The following is a 27,097-nucleotide window of genomic DNA, read 5'->3' as shown; positions in this document are numbered from 1 at the left end:
ATTTTAGATTTATTTATTTTGTGTGTATGAATGTTTTGCCTGCATGTATGTTTGTGCACCATATGTATGCCTGGTGTTGGTAAAAGTCAGAAGACGGCCTCAGATCCCCTAGGACTAGAGTTATGGATGGTTGTGAGCCACCATATGGGTGCTGGGAATTGACCCAGGTCCTCTGCAAGGGCTGAGCCATCTATCCAGGATCAGTAATTGACTTTCTGTTTGTTCTTTGTTTCTACAGCTAGTGACTGGAGTTTCTTTCACTTTTTCCTTGAAATGCTTTGATGAGCACACACTGGAAAAAAAATGCATATTCAATTGAGGAGACAATTGTCAACGTAAACAAGTCTAAGGCAGTCACTTGTCGATTTCCTCTGTGATTTGCTTGAAAGATCAATAAATAACCACTCAGCATTTTACAAATAAAATATTTTTTAAAAAATAAAATATTTATTTTACAAATAAAAATGTCACCATGTGGACTGCAGCTGGTGTTGTTCTTAGCATGGCTCTGCTACCTTGCATAATGGGCCCCAGAATTTTTTAAAAATATTTTTATTTTATAATTATTTTAATTTTACATATCAGCCATGGATTCCTCTGTCCTCCCTCCTCCCACCCTCAGCCTTCCCCCACAACCTATCCCCCATTCCCACCTCATCCAAGGCAAGGTCTCCCCAGGGAGTCAACCTAGCCTGGTAGATTCAGTTGAGGCAGGTCCAGTCCCCTCCTCCCTACACCAAGGCTGAGCAAAGTGTCTCAGCATATCCCCAAACACTGTTCTAGACTCACCATGTAGCCCAGGTTAGCAGACTAGAAGCCGCAGAATTGAAGGGGTCATGGTGAGCAGCTGAAGCTTAGCACTGTAAGAGGCCAGGAGAGGCCATTGGTGACGATGCAGCCTCCATTGCAGTGAAGACTTGGGATTTAAGGGGTCGAAAAGAAGAAGCTGAAGCTTTGCACCATGTAGCAGGATTAGATTCTATAAAAAGAAGCCAGTATAGCCCAGCACGGTTTCAAAGGACATATATTACACATTTATTAGTGTGCCAAATGCAAAGTCCCTTCAGCTGTCTCAGTATGGAAAGTAAGCATTTAATCACTTTGGAGTGAATAGACATTAATTTAATCAGAATATTGGTGAAGGAGCAGCCTCACTTGCAGTGGAGACCCCAGTGTGTTTTAATAGTGGTATATTCATGTATCAAATTGACAAGGGACCAATGGTAATGGTTAGTTTTGTGTCAACATGGTGCAAGGTAGAGTCATCTCAGAAGAGGGACCCTCAGTTGAGAAAATGCCTCTATCAGACTGACCTGTAGGTGAATATGTGGATTTTTTTTTATTAATTAGTGACTGGTGTGAGAGGGCCCAGCCTATTCTGGGCAGTGAGGAGTCATGAGGAGAAAGTCAGTAAGCAGCATTCTTCCATGGTTCTGCTTCAGTTTCTGCCTCTAGGTTCCTGTTTTGAGTTCCTGTGCTGGTTTCTCTCAGTGACGGACTGTGATTGGAATATGTAAAGCAAATGAACTCTTTCCTCTTCAAGTTGGTGTTGGTCATGATGTATATCACATCAACAGAAAAGTAACTAAGTCAATAGCTTTTGTGCATATAAAGTACTCAAGAATAATACTAGTAAGAAATATGTATGCATTTTATATTAAGTACTCAAACATGATTGAGAGAAGTTTAAGACCTGAATAAATGGAATGATATGCCATGCTCATTGATTGATATATATTTATATTTCTTAGATGCAAATTTTCCAAATTGTTCAATAGATTCAAGTCAGTCTCAGTCAAAATTCTAGTTGCTTTTAAAAATGAAAATCATCAGACTCTTGTGTATGTGTGTGTGTGTGTGTGTGTGTGTGTGTGTGTGTGTGTGTGTGTGAGAGGATCTAAAACAGAACACTATTGGAAAAAAAATAAAGTTGGAATATTTTCACAACGTGATTTCAAGATTACAATAAGCTACAATATGCAGGACAGTGTGGTTTTGGTAAAAGAATAAGTAAACATATTTGTAAACAGAGTACAAGAACTAGAAACAGATCCATGCAATAAAGCATTATCCTGTTAGTTCTATTGACAGCCCAACACAACCTGGAATCACCTGGAGAACAGAGGACCTCAAATTAAGGAATTGTATAGATCAGATTGGCCTATGGAATGTCTGTGGGAATACTAGGTATTTTTTTATTGTTGTTAGAAAGCACAGGACCAAGGTAACTTATGGAAGAAAGAGTTTATTTGGGCTTATGGTTCTAGAGGATAAGAGCCCATGATAGCAGCATGTAGGTGTGGAGACTGGATCAGGAAGCTGAGGGTTCTCACATCTTCAAACCATAAACATTACCTAGAGAAGGAGCTGGGAATGATTATGTGGCTTTGAAACTTCAAAATCTGTAACATACTTCTTAGTTAGTCTACATCTTCTAAAACTACCTGTCTTAGTTACTGCTCTATTGCTCTGAAGAGATATGATGACCAATGTAACTTACAAACAGAAGCATTCAATTGGTGGCTTACTTACAGTTTCAGAGGGTTAGTCCATAATCAGTATGGTGGAAAGCATGGTGGTAGACAGACATGCATGGTGCTGGAGCGGTAGCTGAGAGCTCTGATCTACAGAAAGGATGTAGATAGATAGATGGATGGATGGATGGATGGATGGATGGATGGATGGATGGATGGATGGATAGACAGGCAGACAGGCAGGCAGGCAGGCAGGCAGGCAGGGACTGGTCCTAGTATGGGCTTTTGAAACCTCAAAGCCCAACCCCATGTTCCTAATCCTTCACAAACAACCCACTAATTAGAAACCAAGCATTCAAATATATGAGCTTATGGGGGCCATTCTCATTCAAATCATGATACTACCCAAACAGAGCCACCGACTGGTGACTAGGTATTCAAACAGCAGAGCTTATAGGGAACAATCTCATTCAAACCACAGCAATGGGAGATTGCCTTGATTGTTAAAAGGAGGGCTGGGTTGTGGACTGGCTAATCCTGAGCTATATAAGAAAGTTATCTAGGCATGAGCCTATGAGTAAAGGCACCAGAAGGTAGGGGCAGCAAGCAGCTTTCTTCCGTGGTTTCTGCTTCAAGCTCCTGCTGTGGGTTCCTTCCCTGATTTCCCTCAAATATTGTGAACCTGCCTTTGTAAGCCAAATAAATCCTTTTTTCCCTTAAGTGGTTTCTGGTCATTGTTTTATCACAGGAGCAGAATGAAACTAGAACAGACATATTGATTTTTGACAAAAATTTTTTTAGCAAAAGAGTATTCTTCACAACAAAAGTATTGGATCAACTATGTTCATGTAGGGAACCATAAGCCTTAACTCTTACCTATTGTTATATATAAAAATGTTTTGAAAGGGTTATAAACCTAAACATGAAATTAAATTAGAAAATTCTCGACAAAAACATGAATAATAATGTTTGTGACATTGGACTGGAACAAAATTTCTCAGAATTAAAAAAAAAAAAACATTAGTCACAAAAGAAAATAAAATTGACAACTAGATGTTTATCAAAATTATAGACATCTAGTTTTAAAAGAGGTCATTTAAAAAAGGAAATGGTTAATCTCACAGATGCAATTAATACTCACAATGATATGTCTCATGAGTCTTGTAGCCAGAATCTACTTTAAAAGTCTTTCTACAATCCAAGAAAATCCATAGGATATAATTGGCATAAAGGAAATTTGTATAGATACATCACAAACATGTAACCTAGGTAATGCAGCACATTGAAAATACTCAAAATCACTAAGGAAATTCATATTAAATGACAATAATAGGTGCTGAAAAATGGCTGAGTGAGTAAAAGGACTTGCCACAGAGCCTGATGAACCCACAAGGTAGGAGAAAACCAACCTCTGGAGGTCAGCTATCCTCTGACCCCCACATACACAATGCAACATGTGTGTGCCTACACATACACACCCACAAAATAAATAAATAAACGTAAAAATGACAAGGAAATAGAAGAATGCAACTGAATTCTGAGTGGTATGAATGAAGAATAAAAAAAGGAATACTTAAAACATTTGACAGGTCCTCACATAGTTAAATATGTAGGTGCTCTAAAGGTGTAGTAATTCTATTTCTAACTGTTTACCCAAAAAGCCATGAAAGTCCATGCACAGAATAATTTGTAGGTGAATACTCACATCAGCTTTATCCATAACCCTGGTATGGAAAAAAATGATGATGCATTCGTAGCATGAATTGATGTAAAGAAAATGAATGAGCTGTGTATAGAACAATAGTATAGATGAAGCTTACAGACATACTCCTGAGCAAAAGAGCAGACACAAAAGAAATCTTTGTGTGATTTCCACTTAGGAAAACTTCCAGAGTAGATAAAATCAATATAAGCTAAAAAAAAAAAAATCAGAGCTGTGGTTTAGTGGATTGGATGGAGTAAGCTGGGGGTAGTTTATGGGAATATTCAATGTCTTGATTATAGCCCTGGATATATTGACATAAGTATTGCTAAAATTCACCAAGTCATATACTTGAAAATTATACATCTTATTTTATGTGACTAATAGATCAATATAATGTTAATTCATAATTAACATTGATTTATACCTTAATCTTCTTTCAAGGTAACAAAACTCAACTGCCTTCAGAAGGCAGTCCATTTCTTTGTGTTGTGGATAGAGGTGACTGCAGAGAGTTACAACTGGTCAAAGTGATGAGAAGTGACAAAGGTGTACTTGTCCATAAACTAGACATCTATTTATCACCCCAAGTCTCTGAGAAGGCACAGAGGAGGAGGCAGAAGGGGATGTATGAGCCGGAGGTTGGGGAGAAGGACTGTGTAACAGTGTCTTCTCAACATGACCATGACATTCATGAACTCACTGCAACTGTCATTATCTACAGACGACCTTCACAAGATGACGCCTGTTACTGTTTCATCAACCATGAGGAAGGAGCTCACAAGGACCCCTTACTGAGGGACTGTGGTCAGATAATGGGTTCTAGGGGAGAAAGTGTTCTTTTCTTTCGTGGTGTAGCTAGTGATAATCTCACTCATGCTCATACAAGCAACCATAATTAAACTCAGTGGGACACACACACACACACACACACACACACACACACACACACATCAAAGTAGGAGGAACACTGAGCTAGCTTGTTGGGAAAAGAAGGTTTTCAGTAGGAGAAAGGGGAGACAAACAAGAGTAATGAGAGAAATTGAAAATCACCAAAATTCAAAATATACACATATGAAATTGTCAACGAACAAACATATTTGAAAAAACAAATAATAGCTTCTTTCTCCATGTTTATAGAAAACACCTTTTGACATGATTATTTGTGTACAGAGACTCTTTGTCTCCATTTAAATTCTACCATTCAAATACCAAGCAGTAATGTCAATTATCCTCTGCGTGGTGCCTAATAGGAGCTAGATTCTCTGCCATGCGCTTATAAACATTTCATGCTAGCAGCGGCCCTTCAAGATGAGTTTTATTACTTTTATTTTTGGTGGAGAAATTCAAGACTCATAATAGTTAAGTAATTTGCTCAAGGACTCACTGTTACACACTGCAGGGACTGTCTGTCTCCTTCACCCATGTTATTTCTACTCATAGTCACTTTTCAGCCATTTGCATATCAGACTGATCCCAAAGCCATAGGTGAAAGTCATTGTCAGGCTTGTAATTTAATTGGCCTGGCCACAATCTCACTGCTATGTAGTCTTGAGTGAATCATTTGGCTTATTTCTTCCAGCAATTAAACAAAAAGAAATAAGATGAAAGAAGCAATTGTTTCCCTTCTTTCTACACCACATGGTAGAATTCAGTATTGTGGTTTTTAACAGCATAGACCTGGGTTCAAAAGTCAGTGGTGCCAGTATTTAGTAAGCATGTTGCTTAATCTTTCTAAAGCTCTGAGATTGTTTTTTATCTATAAAACAAAAATATAAATAAACATGTCACGAGATTGTAATGAGGATAAAAATGGGTCAATGCATTTAAAGCACATTGAATGGCTGCCAGTAACGTAATAAATGGTAAGAAGTAGAGATCCTCATTATTAATGGAAAGCACAAGTACAGTCTCATAAGTGGATAATTAAGTTGCTAGTTATTTTATTATTGCTTGTTTTATGATTGTTTTCTTCCTTTACTAAAAGATCACAGCTCAGTTATATAGGTGTGATGGTTTGAAAAAAAATGGCTCCTAAAGGGAGTGGCACTATTAGGAGGTGTGGCCCTGTTGGAGTAGGTGTGGTCTTGTTGGAGGAAGTGTGTTACTATGGAGGCGGGCTTTGAGGTCTCATGTATGCCCAGTGCCTCTGACTACTTCCTGTTGCCTGTGAGTCAAGATGTAAGGACTCTAAATTCCAACAACATGTCTGCCTACATGCTGTCTTGCTTCCTGCATGCTGTCTTGTTGCCTGCATGCTGTCTTGCTGCCTGCCGTGATGATAATGCACTAAATCTCTGAACTGTAAGCAAACCACCCCAATCAAATGTTTTCTTTTGTAAGAGTGGCTGAGGTCATGTTGTCTTTTCACAGCAATAGACACCCTAACTAAGACAGTTGACATCAGAGATTTCTTAGCCATAGATCATTTTGAGTCTGTATAGATTAAAATTTTATTCAATATTAATTTATAATCAATGTAGTCAGTAGTTTCTAATATGCCATTGTGTTATAGGTCCTTGTGCTATTAACTGTCTCCAAAAGTACGTAGAAAGCTTTGAAAATAAAGTTTAAATGCTATGTCTTATTCACATAACTAGCCAAAACAGTAACTGAGATCTTGAGCTTTGTTTTGTTTCCTGTTTTTCCCTGAACCTTCTAGAAGAGATAGCCACAATTCATGAAAACAACTGAAATGTGGAAGAAAAAATCAGGCAGAGGCTAGAGAACTCATGTGTACAACTATAGTTTCAGTATTGATTGTCCTCTTTGAAAGATCTTCACTGGCTGAGGATTGGCTCAGAATATGCAAAGTTCTGAATTCAACTTGAAACTAAGAAGGCCTCATGGCTTCTCTCAAGCACAATTAGGAAATGGGTTTTCTCTTTCATAGCCACACCACATCTTCTTTCTATTCTGTCTTCACCCCAAACACACAGATCACTTTCAAATGTTCTTAGAGCATCATCGTATAGGACAAGTTCCATGGAATTCCCATTCCAGTGTTAATAATTTGTGATCTCATGCTTCCCTTGGGCTTCAAAGGAGAGCTGTGCACAACAGATTCATTTAAAGCAGGGAGATGCCTGCTGGGGAAATCGAAGATGATAGAGGTGCCTGAGATAAGAGCAAATGTCTTCATGATGCACCTTCCTGCATAGCAGAAGATCATGACCGGATAATACGAGAGTAAATAACTTTTAGGGTGATGGGTAGTGAGTGTGGAGGACTGTAGGGAGAGTTGAGGGGCAAAGAAGCTGAGATTCAGACCTCGCTGCACAACCTTTCCTATCACTAATAGAAACAACCCTGACACACCCTGTAACACCTACAATTGACCTTTTTTTGTCACTAGGCTGTCAACCATCCCAATCAAATTACCTGGACTTCACTTCGGAACGATTTTGCCAACTGGCTGACACTTTATTTTTTTTGGTCAATATAAACAAATTTGTTTGACTGACTCACTGTGTTTCAAAGGTCTTTTCTCCTCACCCTGAGGTCCTTCCTCTCTTCCCACTTTTCTGTTTTGCTAGACTAGCATTCTTTACGTAATCACATACGGAGATCCATTAAAGACAGCAGAATAGACTGCTTTTCTATTCCCCAGACTTCAATTCCACTTTTCCCTTCCTTAGGTGGCCCAAGGGGCTAGGTAACCCAGCCAGATATATTTAAAATTCATTCTTTCTGGGCTATTTCTAGCCAGTTTGTTTACTTATTTTCTTTTTTTAGTTCGGTCTTGACACACAGACAAATGTGTACCAACTGTCTACTTTTTATATTTGGGTGAATACCTGGAAGTGGCATGTGGCAGACAGCAAGGATGGGGAGAAAGGAATGGAAAGTCCCTGTTAGCTTTCAAGTCCACTCACCGGTCCCCTTCTACTCCAACTAGAAAAAGTCAGGGTTCTGTAACTCACTCTGTTACTTTTTCTGGTTATCAATCCCTTCCTCCTGCTCTCCCGCCCACTCCTCTTATGTAAGATGGCATAATTGTTTCTTTTCTCTAACGTTTGCATGTGGTCTTTCCGCTCCCTCTGCTTGCTTCCTTTCAATGTGTTAGAACTACAGGGTTACCACAAACTTCACGCAAGCCATGAACTTCACTGAAGAACAAGATTCGAATGTGCTTTCTGTGCCACATACTTTGCAATTTTATTTATTTGTGTGTGTGTGTGTGTGTGTGTGTGTGTGTGTGTGCATGTGCGCGTGCACAGTTGTCCACAGAGGCTAGAAAAGAGCCAGATTCCCTGGAGTTGGAGTTATGAGCAGCCTGATTGGTGCAGAAAAACCAATTTGGATTCTCTAGAAGAGTATGAAATGCACTAAACCTCTGAGCCACCTCTCCAGCCCCCAAACAAAAGAATCAAGGCTCACACACTGGTTCTTTGGTTACAGAGTTATCGTTCTGGTTCTGCTTTACAGTTTTAACTTTCTGAATAATTCCATATCCTGTGAGTATAAACTTATCTAGCAAATTCTGGAGGCACAGCCTTTTGACTTTTCTTTCTCTCTCCCTTTTTCACAAATAGGACCTTTTATTTGTCACTTTGGAAGTCTGGGTTTTCAACAGTTTCTTGGTTCGTATCCATCAGCTCACTCACACCTGTCTCATCATCAGTAGTTTTTCCAGAACTTCCACCTTCACCACAGAGCACCACGAGTTTTCTCAACTCGAACTTGGGTTTCTTTTGCATTTTTATCATCTTCTTCCAGATCTGGAGACCTGCTGGTGCTACACATGGGATATTTTGCATATCTGGCTGTTGCGGTTCTTTTAGTGACACCAACACAGAACAGAAGGAGCAAAGAACCATTGGTTGTCTTGACATCAACACAAGCTTCAATCATGGTCTGGTCTGCCACTTTTTGACCATGGAAGACTTTTTGTCCTGGGTAAGATCCATGCCATGGCAGTTAATCAGACTTTTTTTTTTTTTTTTTTTTTGCCTTGAACAACCTCAGTAATTAGCTTGAATTTTCTAAATACAACTTTGTCACTCTGTAGATCAGCAAAGCTCTCTTCAAACACACGACCCTTGAGGCCCTCAGATGAAATTCTGGTTCCTTGGGTCCTTGTGACTAGTGTTTTTCCAATGTTTCTAAACTGGAACATAGGTGGAGCTTTCACATCATACGAGTCTTTCTTAGAAAATGGACCAACCAGTTTCTTCTTGGCTCCCTTCTTGAAGCCTTTCCTCAGGGGCTTGTTCTCACCGACTGCCGCCTTGCTGCTGCTCAGAGAGCCAAAGGGAAGAAGTACGCACAGCTTGGGTAAGAACTTACATGAGTCGGATGGGACTAACTTATTTCTTGGTAGAACTAGAACCTTGCTAAAAAAAAAAAAAAAAAAAAAAAAAAAAAAAAAAAAAAAAAAAAGCGGGGGTGTGGGGTGGGAAGTATGTGGGGGTTGAGATGATCCCCTCTTTTTTGATATAAACCATAGATCTGTCCACAGAAAGCTGTTCTCAAATTGGGATCAGCCGTGCATCTTACCAAGAGCTGGGGACACCTTGATGCAGCTACAGTTATTGTTATCGTTATAATTGCTGCTAGTATTGTTTTTTATTAGCTTCAGCTTTGCGTGGAGGAAAACTGGTTTGTCTAATTTTGAAAAGAGTGGTTTTGCCTCTAAGAAAAGAGCACAATGCATGGCTGCATGGCCTCACCCCATGGTGGCAAACACTTTCTACTGTCCTCAATGTGGTGGCCACATGTTTTCTTTTTCTCCCAGATAGCTAAGTCTTAAGCAAGAGAGTTTGGAGGAAATGAAAGAGGGAGAAAATGCACTTTTTTTCCCCTTTTATGGCATTTAGAGTATGTGCCAGTGGGTTACGTATCCCCCACCCCTGAAGTTGTGTATATATGTTCATATGTGTGTGATTAATAAATAAAATAAGCAAAGTGCATTGTGACTGTTCTGGACTGTTATTTCTGTTTTCATGAGACGGTTTTGAATCTTTTGAAGCAAACTGGGAGAAAATGATGAACCTCATCCACTGTGAATGTTTAGTGATAATGTTTATAAGTCACCTATATAGAACACTATCCTGCAAAGCATAAATGTGTGTATGAAATTCTGTAAAACAAATAAATGTGCAGTGGAATTTCACTGATGGAAAATACTTAAAAAGTAGGTTCCATCTTATACATACACAAAAAGTACCCAATATTTTAAAGTCCAATTTGAGATTTTTTTTCAATATTAATGGCCATAATGTAACATTGCAGTGAATAAATTGAAAATAGAATAAGTGGATATTCAAGAAAATCACAGATTTTGAAACTTGGAAGAATACTTTGAAGAGGATTTGACTTATTTGTTAAATCTGACAAAGTGCTAAGAACCAGAAAAAATAAACTGCCTATACAGAGAAGCATTTCCTCCTCCCCTTTCCCTTTCCCCTCCCCACTTCCCTTTCCCCTCCTTTCTTTTTTCCCCTTCCCCCCTCCCCCAGGACCAGACCTGGAAACAAAGGCAAACTTTCTACCCTCCCAATAGGAGCCACCACTTTAATTTGACAGCCACAGCAAAGGTCTTCCCTCAGAAACCTGTGGTCAAGTGATAACTGTCCCAGCCTTTCTCTTCTGGAGGTAAACTGTTAATGGGCAGATGTAGAGCCTTTTTCAGATGAAAGATAAAGATACTCATTCTCTTTCTATTTCTCCTTATAATGTCATCTGTCCATCCAAATTATAGACACCTTTTTTTCTCCCCCCCCCCATCTCTCTTACCAGGCCTAGAGAAACCCAGTAGTTAATTTTAAGCCTTCTAGCCATCCAGTAAAATGACAACTAGTGTTATCTTAGAGATGGTTTTGTTCAGAAAAGAATTCACTGTTGACTTGTGGTGAGTGAATTTGTACTTAAAGTCTATCCTCATCATGTAGGCTGTAGATTTACCACATGTGGGCAAAACTCTGTGTCATATCCCTTGGTGACCAAGGAAGGTACGTGGTCCATCTAACTTGACTCAGAAAGCCAGACTCATTACCCTGGACTCTGGGTCATGTGATTTAACTAGTTGAAAGCCACAGCCCAACCCCCTCTGTCAGTCAGGATTCTCCTGTGGCAGATGACAGAAACTGACTATGTTAGTCCACAAAAGATTGCACTAGAAAATCTGAAGGAAATGCTGAAGAGCCAGAACTTTTTCTAGCAGTGGGAGGAGGAATATTGTTCACCATGTGACCAACTTGACATTTAGATTCTAGGAAGATAGTTTAATTAGAACAAACTCAGATCTTGTGACCAGTTCTTGAAGTGAAGAAGTCTCATGAATGCCTAATCAGTCCAACCTCACTACTGGGGGTCAGAGGTTCTGGGCAGAGTTTCCTAAAGAACAGGAAGAAAAGGGAAACGGTTATCAAGCAGTCAGACTAGTAGAGGTCCGCCAAACCACCTCGTGGGGGTGATCAGTTATGAAAACACAGAGTCTAAGCAGGTGAGATTGAAGTGTGTCTAGACAACAGCTCAATGATGGGACCAATAAAGTGGATACTAAATTCTGGCTTGCCTAGTAGTTTAAATAGGGCCACTTAGCAATTTTTCTTTGAATTCAGTTCAGAGTTTCCCAGACCCTGAGTGGGATGTGAATAGTTGGTCTATTAAGCATCTCTGTCCAGTTACAGATTATCCTCCGACTCATTCTCCTGGCCACCTACCGCCTGCCTTCTTTGTACTGAACTCGGAACTCAAAGGCTGTTTCTCTTGTAACACCTTTGTTTAGACTGGAAGAGGAATTAAAAGCTGCTGAACACTTTATTGAATTTCAACCTTTAATATTGGTAATTTGATTTTAACGTGTGAAGTCAAACCTCATTAGACACAGGAGAGAAAGAGCAAGAAGTCGAATGAAACATCTACTTGAAGATGTCCTTGAACACTCTCCTGCCCTTCTTCTAGCTTTCCGGTACACAGTAGGGATGAAAGAATTCTTCATCGTCACTTAAAGTGCAAAGTGGGCCGGTTATTTGGAGAGAGAGAGAGAGAGAGAGAGAGAGAGAGAGAGAGAGAGAGAGAGAGAGAGAGAGAGAGAGAGAGAGAGGGAGTTTATTCACTACACTCTGTTCCCTGTAAATTTTCACTTTGGTTATTAAAATACTCACTGTAGGAAACAGATTTGTAACCCATTTCTCATATTACCTACAGCCAGAAAAACAAAATTTGATATCCTGGGGTTTATTTGCTGAGGGCGCTTCCCATAAAAGCGGGGTGAGTGTGCGTTGGGAAATTCGTCTGGTTAACTTCTTTATGGATAAGCGTTAGTCACAACCTCCCCCATCCCAACACGCACACTTTGGCCCCACCGCTCTCCCCACCTCTTGACTTCCCGCCTCTCCAGGGCTGGTGACCTAATAGCATTTTTCTTCATGCATATTTTGGCTTGGGCCCATGGCCTGGCTGCCTTCGCCTGTCTGAGTCTTTTGAAATTCCTGCATGTTCGGCCCAGATTAAGTCGAGTGTGTCTCAGGATGTGTGTTCCGTTTTGTTCTTTCCCCTTAACTCTCCCTGTGCAACGTGTCTGGGGAGGAGGGGAGTGGGGCGGAGAGGGGAGGAGGGGCAGAGCGGAGGAGCTGTCCGCCTCGCACGTTTCCAATCGCATTACGTGAACAAATAGCGGAGGGGCAGCGAGCGGGGCCAGAACGGCTTGTGTAACTGCAAACTTGTCAGAAAGTTTAAAATCTCTCCCCTTCTTCCACTCCAGACACTGTGCACTCTCCGGGACCGACCGTCGTGCGCCGCTGCTTCCCCCGTCGTCTTCCAGGACTGGGAAGGTGGTGCCACGTCCGACGGCGGCCTGGGCTGGGGGCAGGGTCTGCCGTCCGCCCTTGGCACGACTCACTGCGACCCATCCCCGCGCCTCGCCCTCCTCCCGGCCCCGAAGAGGTCTCGTTCCTTCGCGGGATCTGAGCCACGTCCTCCCCGCAGAAAGGACTCGCCGGGAGAGCCATGCGTTTCGCCTGGACCGTGCTCCTGCTGGGGCCACTGCAGCTCTGTCCGCTTCTCCGCGGCGCCCCGCAGGCCCCGCGTGAGCCACCCGCCGCCCCGGGCGCCTGGCGCCAGACGATCCAATGGGAGAACAATGGGCAGGTGTTCAGTCTGCTGAGCCTCGGGGCGCAGTACCAGCCGCAGCAGCAGCGGCGACGCGACCCCAGCGCCGCGGCGGCCCCGGGCCCCGACGGCAACGCCGCCCCGCAGCCGCGCACGCCCATTCTGCTGCTGCGTGACAACCGCACCGCCTCTGCCCGCGCGCGGACACCGAGCCCGTCGGGGGTCGCCCCCGGCCGTCCCCGGCCCGCTGCCCGCCACTGGTTCCAAGCTGGCTTCTCGCCGTCGGGGGCCCGCGATGGTGGGACCTCCCGGCGCGCAGGGAACCGGACTGCGTCGCCACAGCCCCCGCAGCTCAGTAACCTGAGGCCTCCCAGCCACGTAGACCGCATGGTGGGCGACGACCCCTACAACCCCTACAAGTACTCCGACGACAATCCCTATTATAACTACTATGACACGTATGAGAGGCCCCGGCCTGGGAGCAGGTACCGACCTGGATACGGCACCGGTTACTTCCAGTACGGTAAGCACCCCCAGGTTCACACGAGGCACCTGGCCACCCTGGCTGCAGGTCGGTGCTGTCCAGACGTGGCGGACTGAGCGCGACGCCTCCTCCCCCACCGCCGCCGCCCCGCGCCCGTCCCGGCCGACCGGACCCCCCTAGTTCCCCCTCGCCCGCCCCGCCAGCTCTGGAATCTGATGGAAACCGCGCTCCTGGCTCCAGCAGCGTCTTCTTTCCTTTCCTTTCCTTCCCAGCCTTGGAGTTCCCTGTTCTTCCACACACGCAGCCCCACCCAGCGGACTTGGTGGGCAAAGGGTGACCAAAGAGGGGACCTGGGGTCAGAGGTCATCTGCTTGTCTTATTTTTTAGGTCTCCCGGACCTGGTGCCGGACCCCTACTACATCCAGGCATCTACATATGTGCAGAAGATGTCTATGTACAATCTGAGATGCGCTGCGGAAGAAAACTGCCTGGCTAGGTACGGATTTCCACAGCCTGGCTCCCATTTTGATCCTGGGATCACATGGGTGCCTAGTTCTGACCGCTATTCAGTGCAGACAAGGGCCAGGAAGTGGGACAAGGGCTGGGAAGTGGGACGTGACCTCCTGGGCATGCTGACTTGGATAGAAAGTCAATTTGGAATGTTTTTATGGGTGCCGCCTCACTGGGAGGCGCAAATCGGGAGAGGGGGCCGAAAACCCTTGTTCTGGAGACTGGGTCTTAGGTTCTTTCCGAAGGTTTCTATTAGGCGTTGGCGCCAACAACTTTCAACAGCTTTCTGCAAAACAGGAGCTCAACAACCAACCACACAGGGGAAAAGTAGAAAGGAAGCGCTCGCTATTATTCTCCGATGGTCTGGGGTGTGTTCCCCACGGTGGCGCCCCCCATTGGTAAAGACTGCATTCCACATTTCTTTCAGGCCGTGATTAACTAACTGGGTTGTTTTCGTATAAGACCATGAGCAAGAGTTTTGTTTTCCGTCATTCCCAAAATAAAATAGCTATTCTGGACTTGGAATTCTCCGATTTTGCTGCTGGCAACCAGCAGAGGGAGCATAAGATGCTTGCGTAGTTCTGGTGGTACCTTAGGTAAAATGGGTCACCAATGGTATTCCAACACAGACCTACAAAAATATAGAAGCATCCCAGAAGTGTTTATATGAACCTCTATTCCACGATGACTTTTTTACAACCACCAGGCTAAGGGAAGAAATTCAAGCTCATTTTCATTCCCGAGTCTTGCATGATCCACACCACTGAACGCTGGAAGATAGTAGAGAGACGCTCCCTGTCTGATGATAGTCAAGTATAAAGCCATCTATCTAAAGCTAGCTGTCCTATTTTAGAGTGTTTCTCCATTTACTATTTTAAATCTATCAACTTATTAATAGATATATATGGATCTTTTTGGCGTGTGAACATTACTATAGCAATTTCATGGTTTTTAGATGCAGAGTGTATTGTCAATAATTTTTTTAGTGTAAATCCTAATTTCAAGCTCTGTAGGTTTTTACTGTTGTCCTTCATTCACTCATTCACCAGGTAGTCACTATGTTTTTATTCTTCCAGGACTGGATGGGAGCTCAAGATTGTCTCTTTGAGCTGAGAGGCTAGTTGGGAAGGGGAGGGATGCCATTACAGTGTAATGGTGAGCTGTTCTTTCTCGTTTTGTTTTTCACCGGTATTCACTGGATCTAATGTTTGTTTGTTTGTTTCTAAACTCACAGCTCAGCATATAGGGCGGATGTCCGAGATTATGACCACAGGGTACTGCTACGATTTCCCCAAAGAGTGAAAAACCAAGGGACGTCTGACTTCTTACCAAGCCGCCCTCGCTATTCCTGGGAGTGGCACAGTTGTCATCAGTGAGTGGATGGGCCTCTCAGTGCTTCTGGGACGCTCTGACATCTTTCAGATGATTCTTCACGTGTCTTACCTAAAGCTAGAGATGTGCTATTATTTGTACTTAGAACTTTTACTATACGGGTTGATGGTCATCAAAGAATGTTAAGCCTTACAGATGGCCCCTTCACCACCAAATCCCATTATCTTTTGAATTGGAAACTTAAGTCAGGCTCATTAAAAAGTGTGGAAAGATACAACAATGGCTGCCCTAGAATTTGCTATTAAGTAAAAGTATCTCCTGTAAATAAGATCATCTATGTAAATAGTAAATTTGCAGAATTTATTATTATGTAAAACTATCTGCTATGGATAAGGTCATCTATGTAAATAGTAAATTTACATAATGTGCTATTATGTACAAGTATCTTCTATAAATAAGATCATCTATGTAAATAGCAAATTTACTATTATGTACAAGTATCTTCTATAAATAAGATCATCTAGCTACATGATCACCTGCAGCTGGCCAGCCTTAACAAGCATTTAAGAAAAGCGCAGCTTCTTTTACCTAAAGGATTCAGAAGCCATCCGCAGTGGAACACACATGAGATAGACTTGAGGAGCAGACCCACTTCCATCTTTTGAAAGGCCCATATCAGCTCCAGAGTGGTTGTCCCACCCTTTCTAAATTTAAAGGTTTTAATTTTTAAATTACATGTGGTTATGCCATCATTTGCCTAGGTAATGTGCCCAGTTATTCAGTGCCAGGCAATCCTGATGTGTGGTCTCCTACTTACAGAAACTCAAATCCTTTCCCATTGTTGCCCCTCCCCCATGTAAGATGAGAACGAGCTCAGAAGTCTTCTACTTAATGAACAGAGAAAAAGCAGACTTTAGCTGTATAATTGGCATATTAAAGTAGCAATATTTTATTTTGAAATGAAAGTTTGTGCTACTTAAGTAATAGTGGTAGAAAAACATGCTGTTGTTCCCCCTTGCATTTCCGAAGAGATTTTAAAATGCTGAAACTCCAGTTTTTAGACTCTCATAGCAAGCCCTCTCGAGTAAAGCTCTTGTTTGAAATCAGCATCCTATCAGCAACATTGGCAGTGGCGCTCAGAGAAATACACCAGAGACTCCACAGGTTACAAGCACAGATAATGAATTGCCTTTGTAGATACTCTGTGGAAAGGAACAGATACTCTGTCCTTACCACGAAGTAAAGTTAAAAGCTTGCAATTTTGATACACTTATGTCCTTTCTGAAAAAAAAAAAAATCTAGCATGAATATCTCTTTAAGAAGATAAACTCGGGGGCCAGGCATGGTGGCACATGCCTTAGTCCCAGCACATGGGAGGCAGAGGTAGGTAGATCTCTGAATTCAAGGCCAGCCTGGGCTACAGAGTAACTTCTAGGATAGCTAGAGCTACACTGTGAGACCCTGTCTGAAACCAAGGTGGGGGGGGGGGGGGGGGGGGGGGGGGGGTTGGGCTGGGGAGACAGCTCAGTGTTTAGAGTACTTGCTGCTCTTGCAGAGGAGCCAGGTTTGATTTCCAGTATCCACACAGTAGTTCATAACCACCCATATCTCATCTCCAGTTCCAAGGGATTCAAGCCCTCTTCTGACTCCCACGGGCACCAGGCATGTACATGGTGCACATAAAACTTGCAGGCAATACGTTCACACACATAAAATAAATAAATCTTAAAAATAAATAAATAAAAAGACAAGAAAATAAACTTGCCCTGTCTTAATTTGTGAGCAATAACACCATTTGATTCATGAGACAAGGAGGTCACTTAATGTCCTTGTTGTTTCCTCTACATGCCACTGACTGCTGTGTTTTTGTTGTGTGGGACATTAGACATTACCACAGCATGGATGAATTCAGCCACTACGACCTGCTTGATGCCAACACACAGAGGAGAGTGGCTGAAGGCCACAAAGCAAGCTTCTGTCTCGAGGACACATCCTGTGACTACGGGTACCACAGGCGCTTTGCGTGTACCGCCCACACACAGGTAGGCTGGCCCTTGGACATCAGGAACCCTCAGATATCCAGAGACTAGGCAAACAAAGTCATCTGCCAGTTTCTTCCTCCCTCCCACCCTCTTCTTCTTCTTCTTCTTTTTTTTTTAAATCCATTGTTTCATTTTGAGGTTATCTTACCAATGCGGAAATTAATTGGGAAAAGGCAGATGACTGGGTGGTGCAAATTGCTTTTAAAGTGTTTCCAGCTGCCCACACAGCCCCTGCTGGTGATCACAGAAGGTCACTGTGGATCCTTGCTACATAACACAATGAAAAGTAGTTTACTTTTGCACACACAGGAATGACTTGAAGCATCTGCCTTCATTCTGTGTTCTTTAATTGGCTATAAATAACTGCTGGCGACGTAGAACTGTTTTCCCACCTGCAAAATCATTTTGTTTCCTACCTTCCTGCTTACTATGGAATAGTGCCTAGAGTTAGAACAAGGAGTTGAAGTCAGTTCCTTAGGAATACTTTAAACAGCATCACTTCTAATAACGCAAATAAGAATAGAAAGACACATTTCTTTCTCCACACATGTATATTTAAACCTACAGCGTAATTGATATCAGATGTCCTTTGGATGAATTTGTTTTTAATAGTGCTGAGCTAAGCACTAGTGTATGTCTTAGGATTGGAAAATGTGTGTCAGTTAAAAGCCATGTCGGCATTTCCATCCAAAACCCTCATTTGTAAAAAGACATTATAATTTTACTCCAGCCCAGCTCTTGGCAAGTAGTCCATGAATGTACATTACCCAGGGCACAAAGACATCAACAGCCGTCTTCTTGGGGAGCAGATTCCAGGGTTGTGGCCAGAAGCTTTTTAGTGACCTACATGTGTGGACCATACTTCTTTCCTCTGGGTTTAGCTCATCAAAGTGGTTAGAAAGGGAAACAGTTATACTTAGCATAGGTTGGGAGGGGCAGGACATATGCTTTAAGTGAAGGATGTAACCCAACCATATATTAAGCATGTACCCATGCAGAGATTGCATTCTCATCCTGTGATCACCCCAAGAGGAACTGGGGCACTTCCTTTCCCTATTCAGAAAAGGACACACACCGATCATCTCATTCTAAGATGGAACACCTGGGTGGGGAGTTGCTCATGTTTCAGTTGCAGAGGCTCCCCTATTTGCTGGCATAATCTCACTCTTTTTATGTTCATCCTTCTCTGTACATGTCTTAACAGTTCTTCACCAGGTTTTGCATTGTAAGTGTATATGTGTCTTATTTATGTTCTTTGTTTTTCACTTTTTTTCACAGAGAAGTGCTTGAACAGAATTTACTTAAAGAAAAAAAATTCACACAGACCCCTAATGTTGACTTTTGTTAGTTTTGTTATACTAGTGTCGTGTTCCTAAATGTTTATGCATATAACTAAGTATAACTTATGCATATATAATATATATAAAAGCCACATGTCCTAAGACTACAAATTTACATACTAAATTCATGCACAACTAAACATAGTCACATCACACTCATTGACCAAACATAGCAAACCGTTATGTTTTGCTGAAACCAAATAATGAATTTAGATAGTGTAGAATGAAGTTATATTTCCAATTTAGTTTTACATTTGACTTTGAATATTGAAATGTCTACTCACTTAATGGCCTGGATAAACTTCAGGTGTTTATTTGCAAGTCCAAATAAGCAAAGCTCAAAATGAACATATTCTGTGAGTACATGAATCATAGAGTAAGAGTGTCAGCCATTAGTGCTTACACATACACATAGTGCTTTTAAGACTGTGTGACCTAGGCAAGTGTCAAATTCATGGGCTTAAATTGTTCTCCTGCCTCAGCATTCTGCCCCTTTGAGATTATGGGTGGATGCCAACAGGGATAACTTCAGCATTTCTGAAACACTTATTCACTTAACAGTAGCATTACTTATGCCTATCTTTCTTGGGTATCTAATTCAGTGAACAATTTAGAGTCATCTGTGAAATAGTAGTAATGGTAGTGGCAGCTGTTAGTACTGCTTAGTGTGTAAGGTACCAGAATCAGAGAATGATGTGGTATAATCAGACCAGAAGTTCTTCCTCTTGTATTTCCTATCCAACACATAAAATGAGAATGGATCAAGGTGGGAACCCAGGCAATTATGGTCCTCATTCCTGTGACTCAAGTGATTTTGAGTTGGCTTGTCTCTGCTGTCCTGTGCTGTGGACAGCAAAATTGTTTACTCTTCCCAAATCCAGATGTAGCCAAACCCACATCCCTAAAGCATGTTGAGAGGCTTTTGTTATCTTTGATGACAAAATGACCTTAAGCATCAAAGCAAACTTGAGTGATGATCTTAAATGATACTTCTGAGTTCAAATGATTGTAACATATACTTTTAATCAACTTTGGATTATCAGAGTGAAAATACAACAGTTAAAAGTTATCATGAGGAAATAAGAAAATAAAAAAAAAAGATATCCATCCCCCCCCCCCTCCGTGGGAGAAAATGTCTTCAGCCTCATGAGAGCAAGGAGCATATATTCTTGGCATTTTTCTCCTGGCAGCCTTATGAGACACCTGATGACTTGCTGGTATGAATGTTTTAGCATGTGGACTGATGTAGTGTTGACCAGTTTGGGCATATATCCATCCCTGTGACTCAACTAAGATTTCACTGATTATTTGATGGAGGGAATGTGGTATTTGAGAAAAGGTACCTGTTTACATAATCTTGAAACCAACTCAGTCATTCCCTAGCTGTTTGCCCTGGAATAAGTCATTTGACCTTAGTATGCCTCAACTTCCTCATTTATAAAATGGAGATAGTAATGCCTTATGTAGTTGTGAGAATTGGCTTTATATAGTATGTTTAACATGGTTCTGGCACATAATAATAACAAATGTTAGCTTCTCAAGGATGCAACTAGACTCTACCCTTGAGGAATTTTTGTAATATGATGAGTATATAGAGCAGAAATGGATGAATGCTATAAAGCTAAACAGGACAAAAGACCATAAACATTCAGAATGTAGGAAGGTCATTGCAGGGAGGTTCACAGATAGGATATTGGAACTAATTTGCTATGAGACCTTTATTCCTGGTGTAATATCTTGAATTGTGGTGAAGGCTTATTTTGTTGCTTAACACTATTTTCCACTGGAGACTTGTGAAATAAGACACACTACTTCATACTGCAGTCCCTATAAAGCCTAGCTATTATAAGACTGGGAAACATGTGGTTCACAATGGAGATGAAACAGAAGTATTTTTATGCCAAATTCTTCTAGGTACCAACTTAGTATTTAATTTACCAATAATATCATGTTTATTTATTTGTTTGTTTTAGCTCTGTCTAGCCATATGCTATAATTTAATTTTTACAACTTTGCTGATTTCAGGGATTGAGTCCTGGATGTTATGATACCTATGCGGCAGACATAGACTGCCAGTGGATTGATATTACAGATGTACAACCTGGAAACTATATTCTAAAGGTAGGAGCTTTGAATACATGTAATTTACCGTGACAATTCAATACACTCCCTTTTTCTGGTTTCAAATATTAAATAATCATGGTCTTAAAAGTAACCAAAAATGCAGGGCATTGGTGGCGCACACCTTTTATTCCAGCACCTAGGAGGCAGAGGCAAGTGGATCTCTGAGTTTGAGGCCAGCCTGGTCTATAAAGAGAGTTCTAGGACAGCAAGGACTAAACAGAGAAACACTGTCTTGAAAAACAAAACAACAAAAAATGTAATTGAACACCCTTCATAACAATTGGTAAGCAATCCAGAGTGTGATGCTTTTAAAAAGAGCTCAGAGAAATTTACACAACTTCCTTTGTAATATAGCCAGTGTTTAACTACATGCTTTACTTAGACTCCATTTCTTGCTTTATTTAGCTGAGTCCCTTGTTAGCAATTTCACTGCAGCGTCTCTACAGAAATAGGAAGGAATAAGAGTATGCATATAAAGATGAACAGGAAGTCATTCACCATGCTATTTCTGTTGTCCAGGTCAGTGTAAACCCCAGCTACCTGGTGCCTGAATCAGACTACAGTAACAATGTTGTACGCTGTGACATTCGCTACACAGGACACCATGCCTATGCCTCAGGCTGCACAATTTCGCCGTAAGTATTGTTTGGCAAGCCAAGTAATTTCTTTTACAAGGAGCTTTGACTTGATATTAGCCAAAAGACTGGCAGGTGCTTACAAGTTTTGTCACCTGGATTTATACAGCACTGGTATTTGCTTTGCTTCCACTACCATAGCTTCCTTGCAAATAAAGCAAAGCGAAAATTAAATATAGGATCCATGTTATTATTTTTGACAATACTAGAGAATGAGGATGCAGTAATGTTTTACTCATGCTACAGCTTATACAGTGTTCACCTGGAAAGATGTACTGTTTACCTGACAAGTTCTGTAGCAGTCCAGTCCAACAAATTGCTCATTAAGCAGTGTAAGTGAGCTTGTAGGAGCCAGTCATTGGCTTTCCTCCCCTTCCCCCATGCTCCCTGATGGGAATGCAAAGAAATTCAAAGCATTTTCCAAGGTACACTTTCGTTTACTGGTTGCAAAATTTGTGTGTGTGTGTGTGTGTGTGTGTGTGTGTGTGTGTGTGTGTGGTGTGTGTCTTCCCTCCATAATTCCTTGAGTCCTAAAACCAGTTTGTGAATCTTAAAAGGAATCTCAGACCATAAATATTAAGCAGAAGTTCTTTAATGAAGAGAAAAGTACAGAAGGTTTGCCCGGTTGCTACCTGTCTTGCCTGATTCCTTTAAAGCTTTGCCTGCTTCATGTTATGCTAGTTGTTCCTTCCAAACAGTGAGAAGACCAGGGAATAACTGAGCATACATCATCTTTGCACTGACATTGCCAAAATACTGGTAGCTTAAAGGCACCATATTACCTCACACAAGACCCATTCTTTATTTACATAAAGGAACAGAGTCAATCTGTACTTTGCAAACATTATCATATTATTATAAATAAATGAGGCTCATGACAGTAAAGAGATAATACTGGAAAATTACACTCTTCTGAATATGTCAACAGTACAGAAAGTGTGCCTGGGTCACTGGACCACAAAGCATGAAGTTAGCCTCAGCATGGATGAAGGCTCATAATCTAAAATAACTTATCATAAAAATTAATATGTAGTTGATTCTTTTACATTTTCTAATTTTTATTAACTCGTTCTCTGCTTACTTACTTACTGTCACTTTTCACTGTATATTTAAGGTCCTAACCTGGTATCAGGAAGCAATATTAAATAGGTATAATGGTTACCTTGTGGACTTACTGTAGCAATTCCCAAGTATTCCATATAAATTTCTTTAATGATTGTGTCCTTTCCTACCCCCAAATGACCAGGCTCTAATTGCTTGTTCGTACTATATATCCGTGGCCAGGTAGAGAACTGCCACCTACAGTCTTCCACTCAACACTTCATTCATGAATTACCTTGTCTCTCAAGAAATAAAGAAGTGACTCTAGAACAGCATTTGAATTTGGCCTTGAAGGATCAGAACTACAAAAGCAGTGCTGAGGAAGGGCATGTCTGAAGGAGTCAGAGTCATGGGCAACTTCCTGGCAGGAGTGGATTGCAGGCAATGTTTGCAAAGACAAACTCCGGTTGGGTTTGTCAGATGTGATCAGATCAAAAGGACAAATGAAGAGCAGGCTAAGAATTTGGATCTTCTCTCTGGAGGCCATGAAAAAAAAAAATCTGACATTTTTAGGGAGGGAGTGAAAAGCACATAAAGCCATGTGGACAGTCTGATGGCTAAGTGTGTGTGACCTCATGCTGTCATTATTGGCGGTTCTTTCCTAACTCTAATGACATGCCACTGTTAGCTCACTGGTTGTTTCAGATATTTGAAACCATTCTGGTGGGATGTAAAATCCACCCAATAATTTGGTATGTTCCATTCATGGAGCCTTTTTCTCCAACTCTTCTCAGATGACTCGGGCCCTTTTCACTTCTGTCTTGCTACGTAACTGGGTGTTCTCCTCACAGAAGCTGCTCTTTAGAAATTGGTGGTTTATGATTTGAACGGAAGTGCATTTTTTCCTTATGTGAAGTTCAGTGATCAGCCTTTCAACACGACCATACCTAGTTCATGGTCTTTGTTCCTATCTCTACCCATTAATACATCATTCTGCACCCAGAAGCATGCAGAGAATGACAAATGCAAGATGGTGCAGAAGCCATGACTATGCCTCCTGGTGGATGCATTACTCTTGTTCCCTGGAATGAACTCACCTGCTTGAGCCCTGGTTCCATAAGCTCTGCTTGACTTTTCCTTCTTTTAATGTTGTTGTTTGTTTGTTTTGCCTTTTAAACATGCAGATTGTACATCAGGCATGTACTCCATGCTATTGACATATTATGTACTCTTTTCTTCTAATTACTGTTAAATCATGGTTTAATCATAATTTTAGATGGTGATTATTGCTGGAGGCAGAGGGAAATTGCTCCATCGAGTTTTGAAAAGGCTGACTAAAATGTTATTGGTTGTGCTCACTCATGATATTATCCTGCTAATAACTTTTCCCATGTGTTCTCTTAATACAGGTATTAGAATGCAAGCCCAATTCCCATTGGATAAAGCAGTGCCTGGTGTTTGGAAATATGAAAAACATAGATTAGCTGCAGTAGGAAGGACTTACATATTTTAAAAGGCAAACAACAAAGGAAGTTTTGTTTGGACTCTTTCACAACAAATACCATAACTGGATTTTGAATGTTTAAATCAGCATTATTTGGGAAATTTTAAATACTTATTCATGCTATATTGTGAATTAATGGTGTTTTAAGTTTGTAGGTACCTACTTGGCTCTTTCAAAGAACCCCAAATTTCTTGTCTTCTTTTGAAGTTATAGAGCAAAAAGAAAAATGGTATTTTAATGAATGAGCCCTAATTTGAACTGATTGTTTTCTAAAATGCAGAAACCAGTAAAACAGCAATGATGGGTTTATATCATGTTTTCTAAAATGCAGAAACCAGTAAAACAGCAATGATGGGTTTATATCTGCCTCTATATAGATTGATTTAAAATGATATTCCTACTGTGTAAACAGGAGTGGATACATTTGGTGCTGGGGAAGGGTCAAATACATAACTAATGTTGTCACGGAATATTACTCTATAGCAGAGAGATGGCAATATATGTATTCAGATAGTTACGTCCCTATATAAAATTATGTTTACATTTTAAAATTACTAGATAATTTTCTTTCTGTTAAGTGCTTAATTTCACTCTGATTCAAGTCAACTTCTGTTTTGGAATGAATTGGATAATTCTAAGTTCCTGGCTGACACTTGCTGATATCCCCCTCTCCACTTAATTTTTCTGTTGACAGATATGTCTAATGTGGCAATCTTCACATTACCATTGTGGGGATTAACAGCATAGGGAAACCATTTTGATGACATGTGTGATCAATGAAGAGCTGCTATGCCCTGCAGCATACTTTACTGTTAGCCAAAATCAAGTCACTGCTGACATAGAGATTACACGATGAATCTCTAATACTACAACCATCTTTAAAATACTGTAAAAAAAGAATACTGGAAAACCTTCTGTGGATTTTTTTCAACTCTACTACACTTTTAAAATGTCCAACTATTAAGGGGAATGCTAAAAAATAATGAAATCATCCATAATAGATAACCTACTGTGTGCAGCACAGGACCATCATCCTAGATTCTTCAGGAATTGGCTGTACATGTTTTTGTGTATTTACAAAAGACAGCTCCAAATTAGCAAAGCACATAGCATTGAATACTTGAGAGGTTGGAGAAAAAGAGGGAAGCAGGTAAGCAGGTGCTTTCTGCAAAGAAAAAACAAGGACTGCACACCACAACAAGACTGCTGTGACCTTACTTCAAACTGTGAAACTGTGCAGCAGTAGGATTTGGAAACTCTTAAATTCAGAAGGTGCAGAAAGAAATCAAGTTAGACTTTTAAGTTCCTGGTGCTTAAGCTGAAGTTTTCCTTCATTCACCAGCATTAAAATCTCAAGTAAGGTACCTCCTGTGCCAGAATGTATCAGGTAGACCTTTCTCAGCAAGCTGGAAGCATGCTTTACATGTCACCGAGTTGTAAGGATAACAGTCACTAACCATCCTATTTTACTCACTGCTGCAGGAGCAGGTGAGAGGTGCCAGAGATGGGCAGTTGCTAGGGGTGGATAGCGCGGTACACATGATTCTTATCTGCCTGAGCACACATTTACCCATAAGCACATAAAGACATAACTCGGATTGAGCTGGTATCTGATCCATGGGATTGCTTCTTTGATGGACCTCCTTGCCTTAGGATTGCTTTTCAGTTTTAAGACTGTAGAATGATCCTTTCAAATTATAATCATTCTGATAGAGTTATTTTAATATTTTAATGCTTTTAAAAACAAAACAAAAACTACTGTCAGTATTAATACTGAACCAGACTGGCATGCATAGATTTAACACCTTGTCTTATTAAGATTCTTAACTCTATAAAAGAAAGTGGGCTAATAACAGGATGTTTAGATATTTAGGATAATAATTTCATTGAGACCTTTATCTCCTTAGTCATTGCTATGTGAGGTAAGACAAGCACTTACCTAATAGACATTGGAAAACAAAGACTATCCCTTACCTTGCTAGGTATGAAAATTAGGCTCACCTTATTTCATTTTTTAACTGTTAAAAATATGTCTATAGAATTTAAATTTTAAACACTGCTACTTGTCATGGCCATACTTTATTTTTCAAAACATAAGTTAAAAGTTCTTAATTATCTACATGTATGTATTTCTAATAATTAAAATATGTTTCAAAACCATGAAATGTCTGCCTTTTAAAAGTAATTTGGGCTTTTTGGTTGATTGTTTTTTCAATTAAAAATCTGTTTATTCATAAACATTTCTTTCCTTTCCACAATTTTAAAACACTTCAAAATGATTTGTAAGTAGTGACTCAAGACTTCATATATTTAACCTTTGGGCATCTGTTTTCCAAAGGACCATCAAGATCATTGATAATTAGTTGGTTTAGACTAAGGATAAAAACCACAAGTTAGTATACTAAACTCTAGATTTTTAAAAATAAGAGGTGAGAATGGCAGAAGAATACCAAAGACTGAAAAGGAACTTGTTTTTACACTAATAAAGGCTGTGAAAAAAAAAATAGAAAACAACACAGTTTAGTCTACCCTTTGCCAGCTAAGTAGTATCATGATATTGAGACTGCAGATTCCATCTCCAGGGGGACCATGGCATATCCTGCCTAGTTGCAGAAAACCTTCACATTTTATATAAGAACTGAATTTACAATTTCCATCTAGTTGTTCCCTGGGCATTCTGTGTAACAGTTGTGTGCTGCTTTTTAAAGTTATGTTAGGCACATGTGTGCACATCATTCTTTATGCTCAGAATTTAGAGGAAATGGAGTTCACTAAAAGTTTTCCCCTACTGACCATTAATCTTCAGTAGATTGTATGAAAATACTAAATTCTTAGGAAATATTTTAGAAATC

General features: G+C 40.8%; 1 protein-coding gene and 1 pseudogene across 2 annotated transcripts; one reads left to right on the top strand and one right to left on the bottom strand.

Annotated features, from left to right (window-relative positions):
* Positions 1 to 8,717: 8,717 nt before the first annotated feature.
* LOC114694800 lies at positions 8,718 to 12,784 on the bottom strand (annotated as a pseudogene).
* Positions 12,576 to 25,347, top strand: Lox (lysyl oxidase). 2 transcript variants are annotated; one of them, XM_028871818.2, is made up of 8 exons: positions 12,576 to 12,655; positions 12,887 to 13,756; positions 14,105 to 14,213; positions 15,462 to 15,599; positions 17,445 to 17,601; positions 20,967 to 21,062; positions 21,585 to 21,700; positions 24,151 to 25,347. In XM_028871818.2, the coding sequence occupies exons 2-8, from the start codon at positions 13,132 to 13,134 to the stop codon at positions 24,155 to 24,157; spliced, it is 1,248 nt and encodes a 415-aa protein (XP_028727651.1). In that variant the 5' UTR covers positions 12,576 to 12,655; positions 12,887 to 13,131; the 3' UTR covers positions 24,158 to 25,347. The 2 variants fall into 2 exon arrangements, with proteins under 2 accessions (XP_028727651.1, XP_028727652.1); XM_028871819.2 differs by lacking the exons at positions 12,576 to 12,655; positions 24,151 to 25,347 and having other exon boundaries at positions 12,756 to 13,756; positions 21,585 to 21,704.
* Positions 25,348 to 27,097: the final 1,750 nt, after the last annotated feature.

The sequence above is a fragment of the Peromyscus leucopus genome, chromosome 19, assembly GCF_004664715.2.
Source record: "Peromyscus leucopus breed LL Stock chromosome 19, UCI_PerLeu_2.1, whole genome shotgun sequence".
Lineage (NCBI taxonomy): Eukaryota > Metazoa > Chordata > Mammalia > Rodentia > Cricetidae > Peromyscus > Peromyscus leucopus.
Note: the sequence above shows the minus strand (reverse complement) of the source record. Positions and strands in the feature narration are given on the sequence as shown.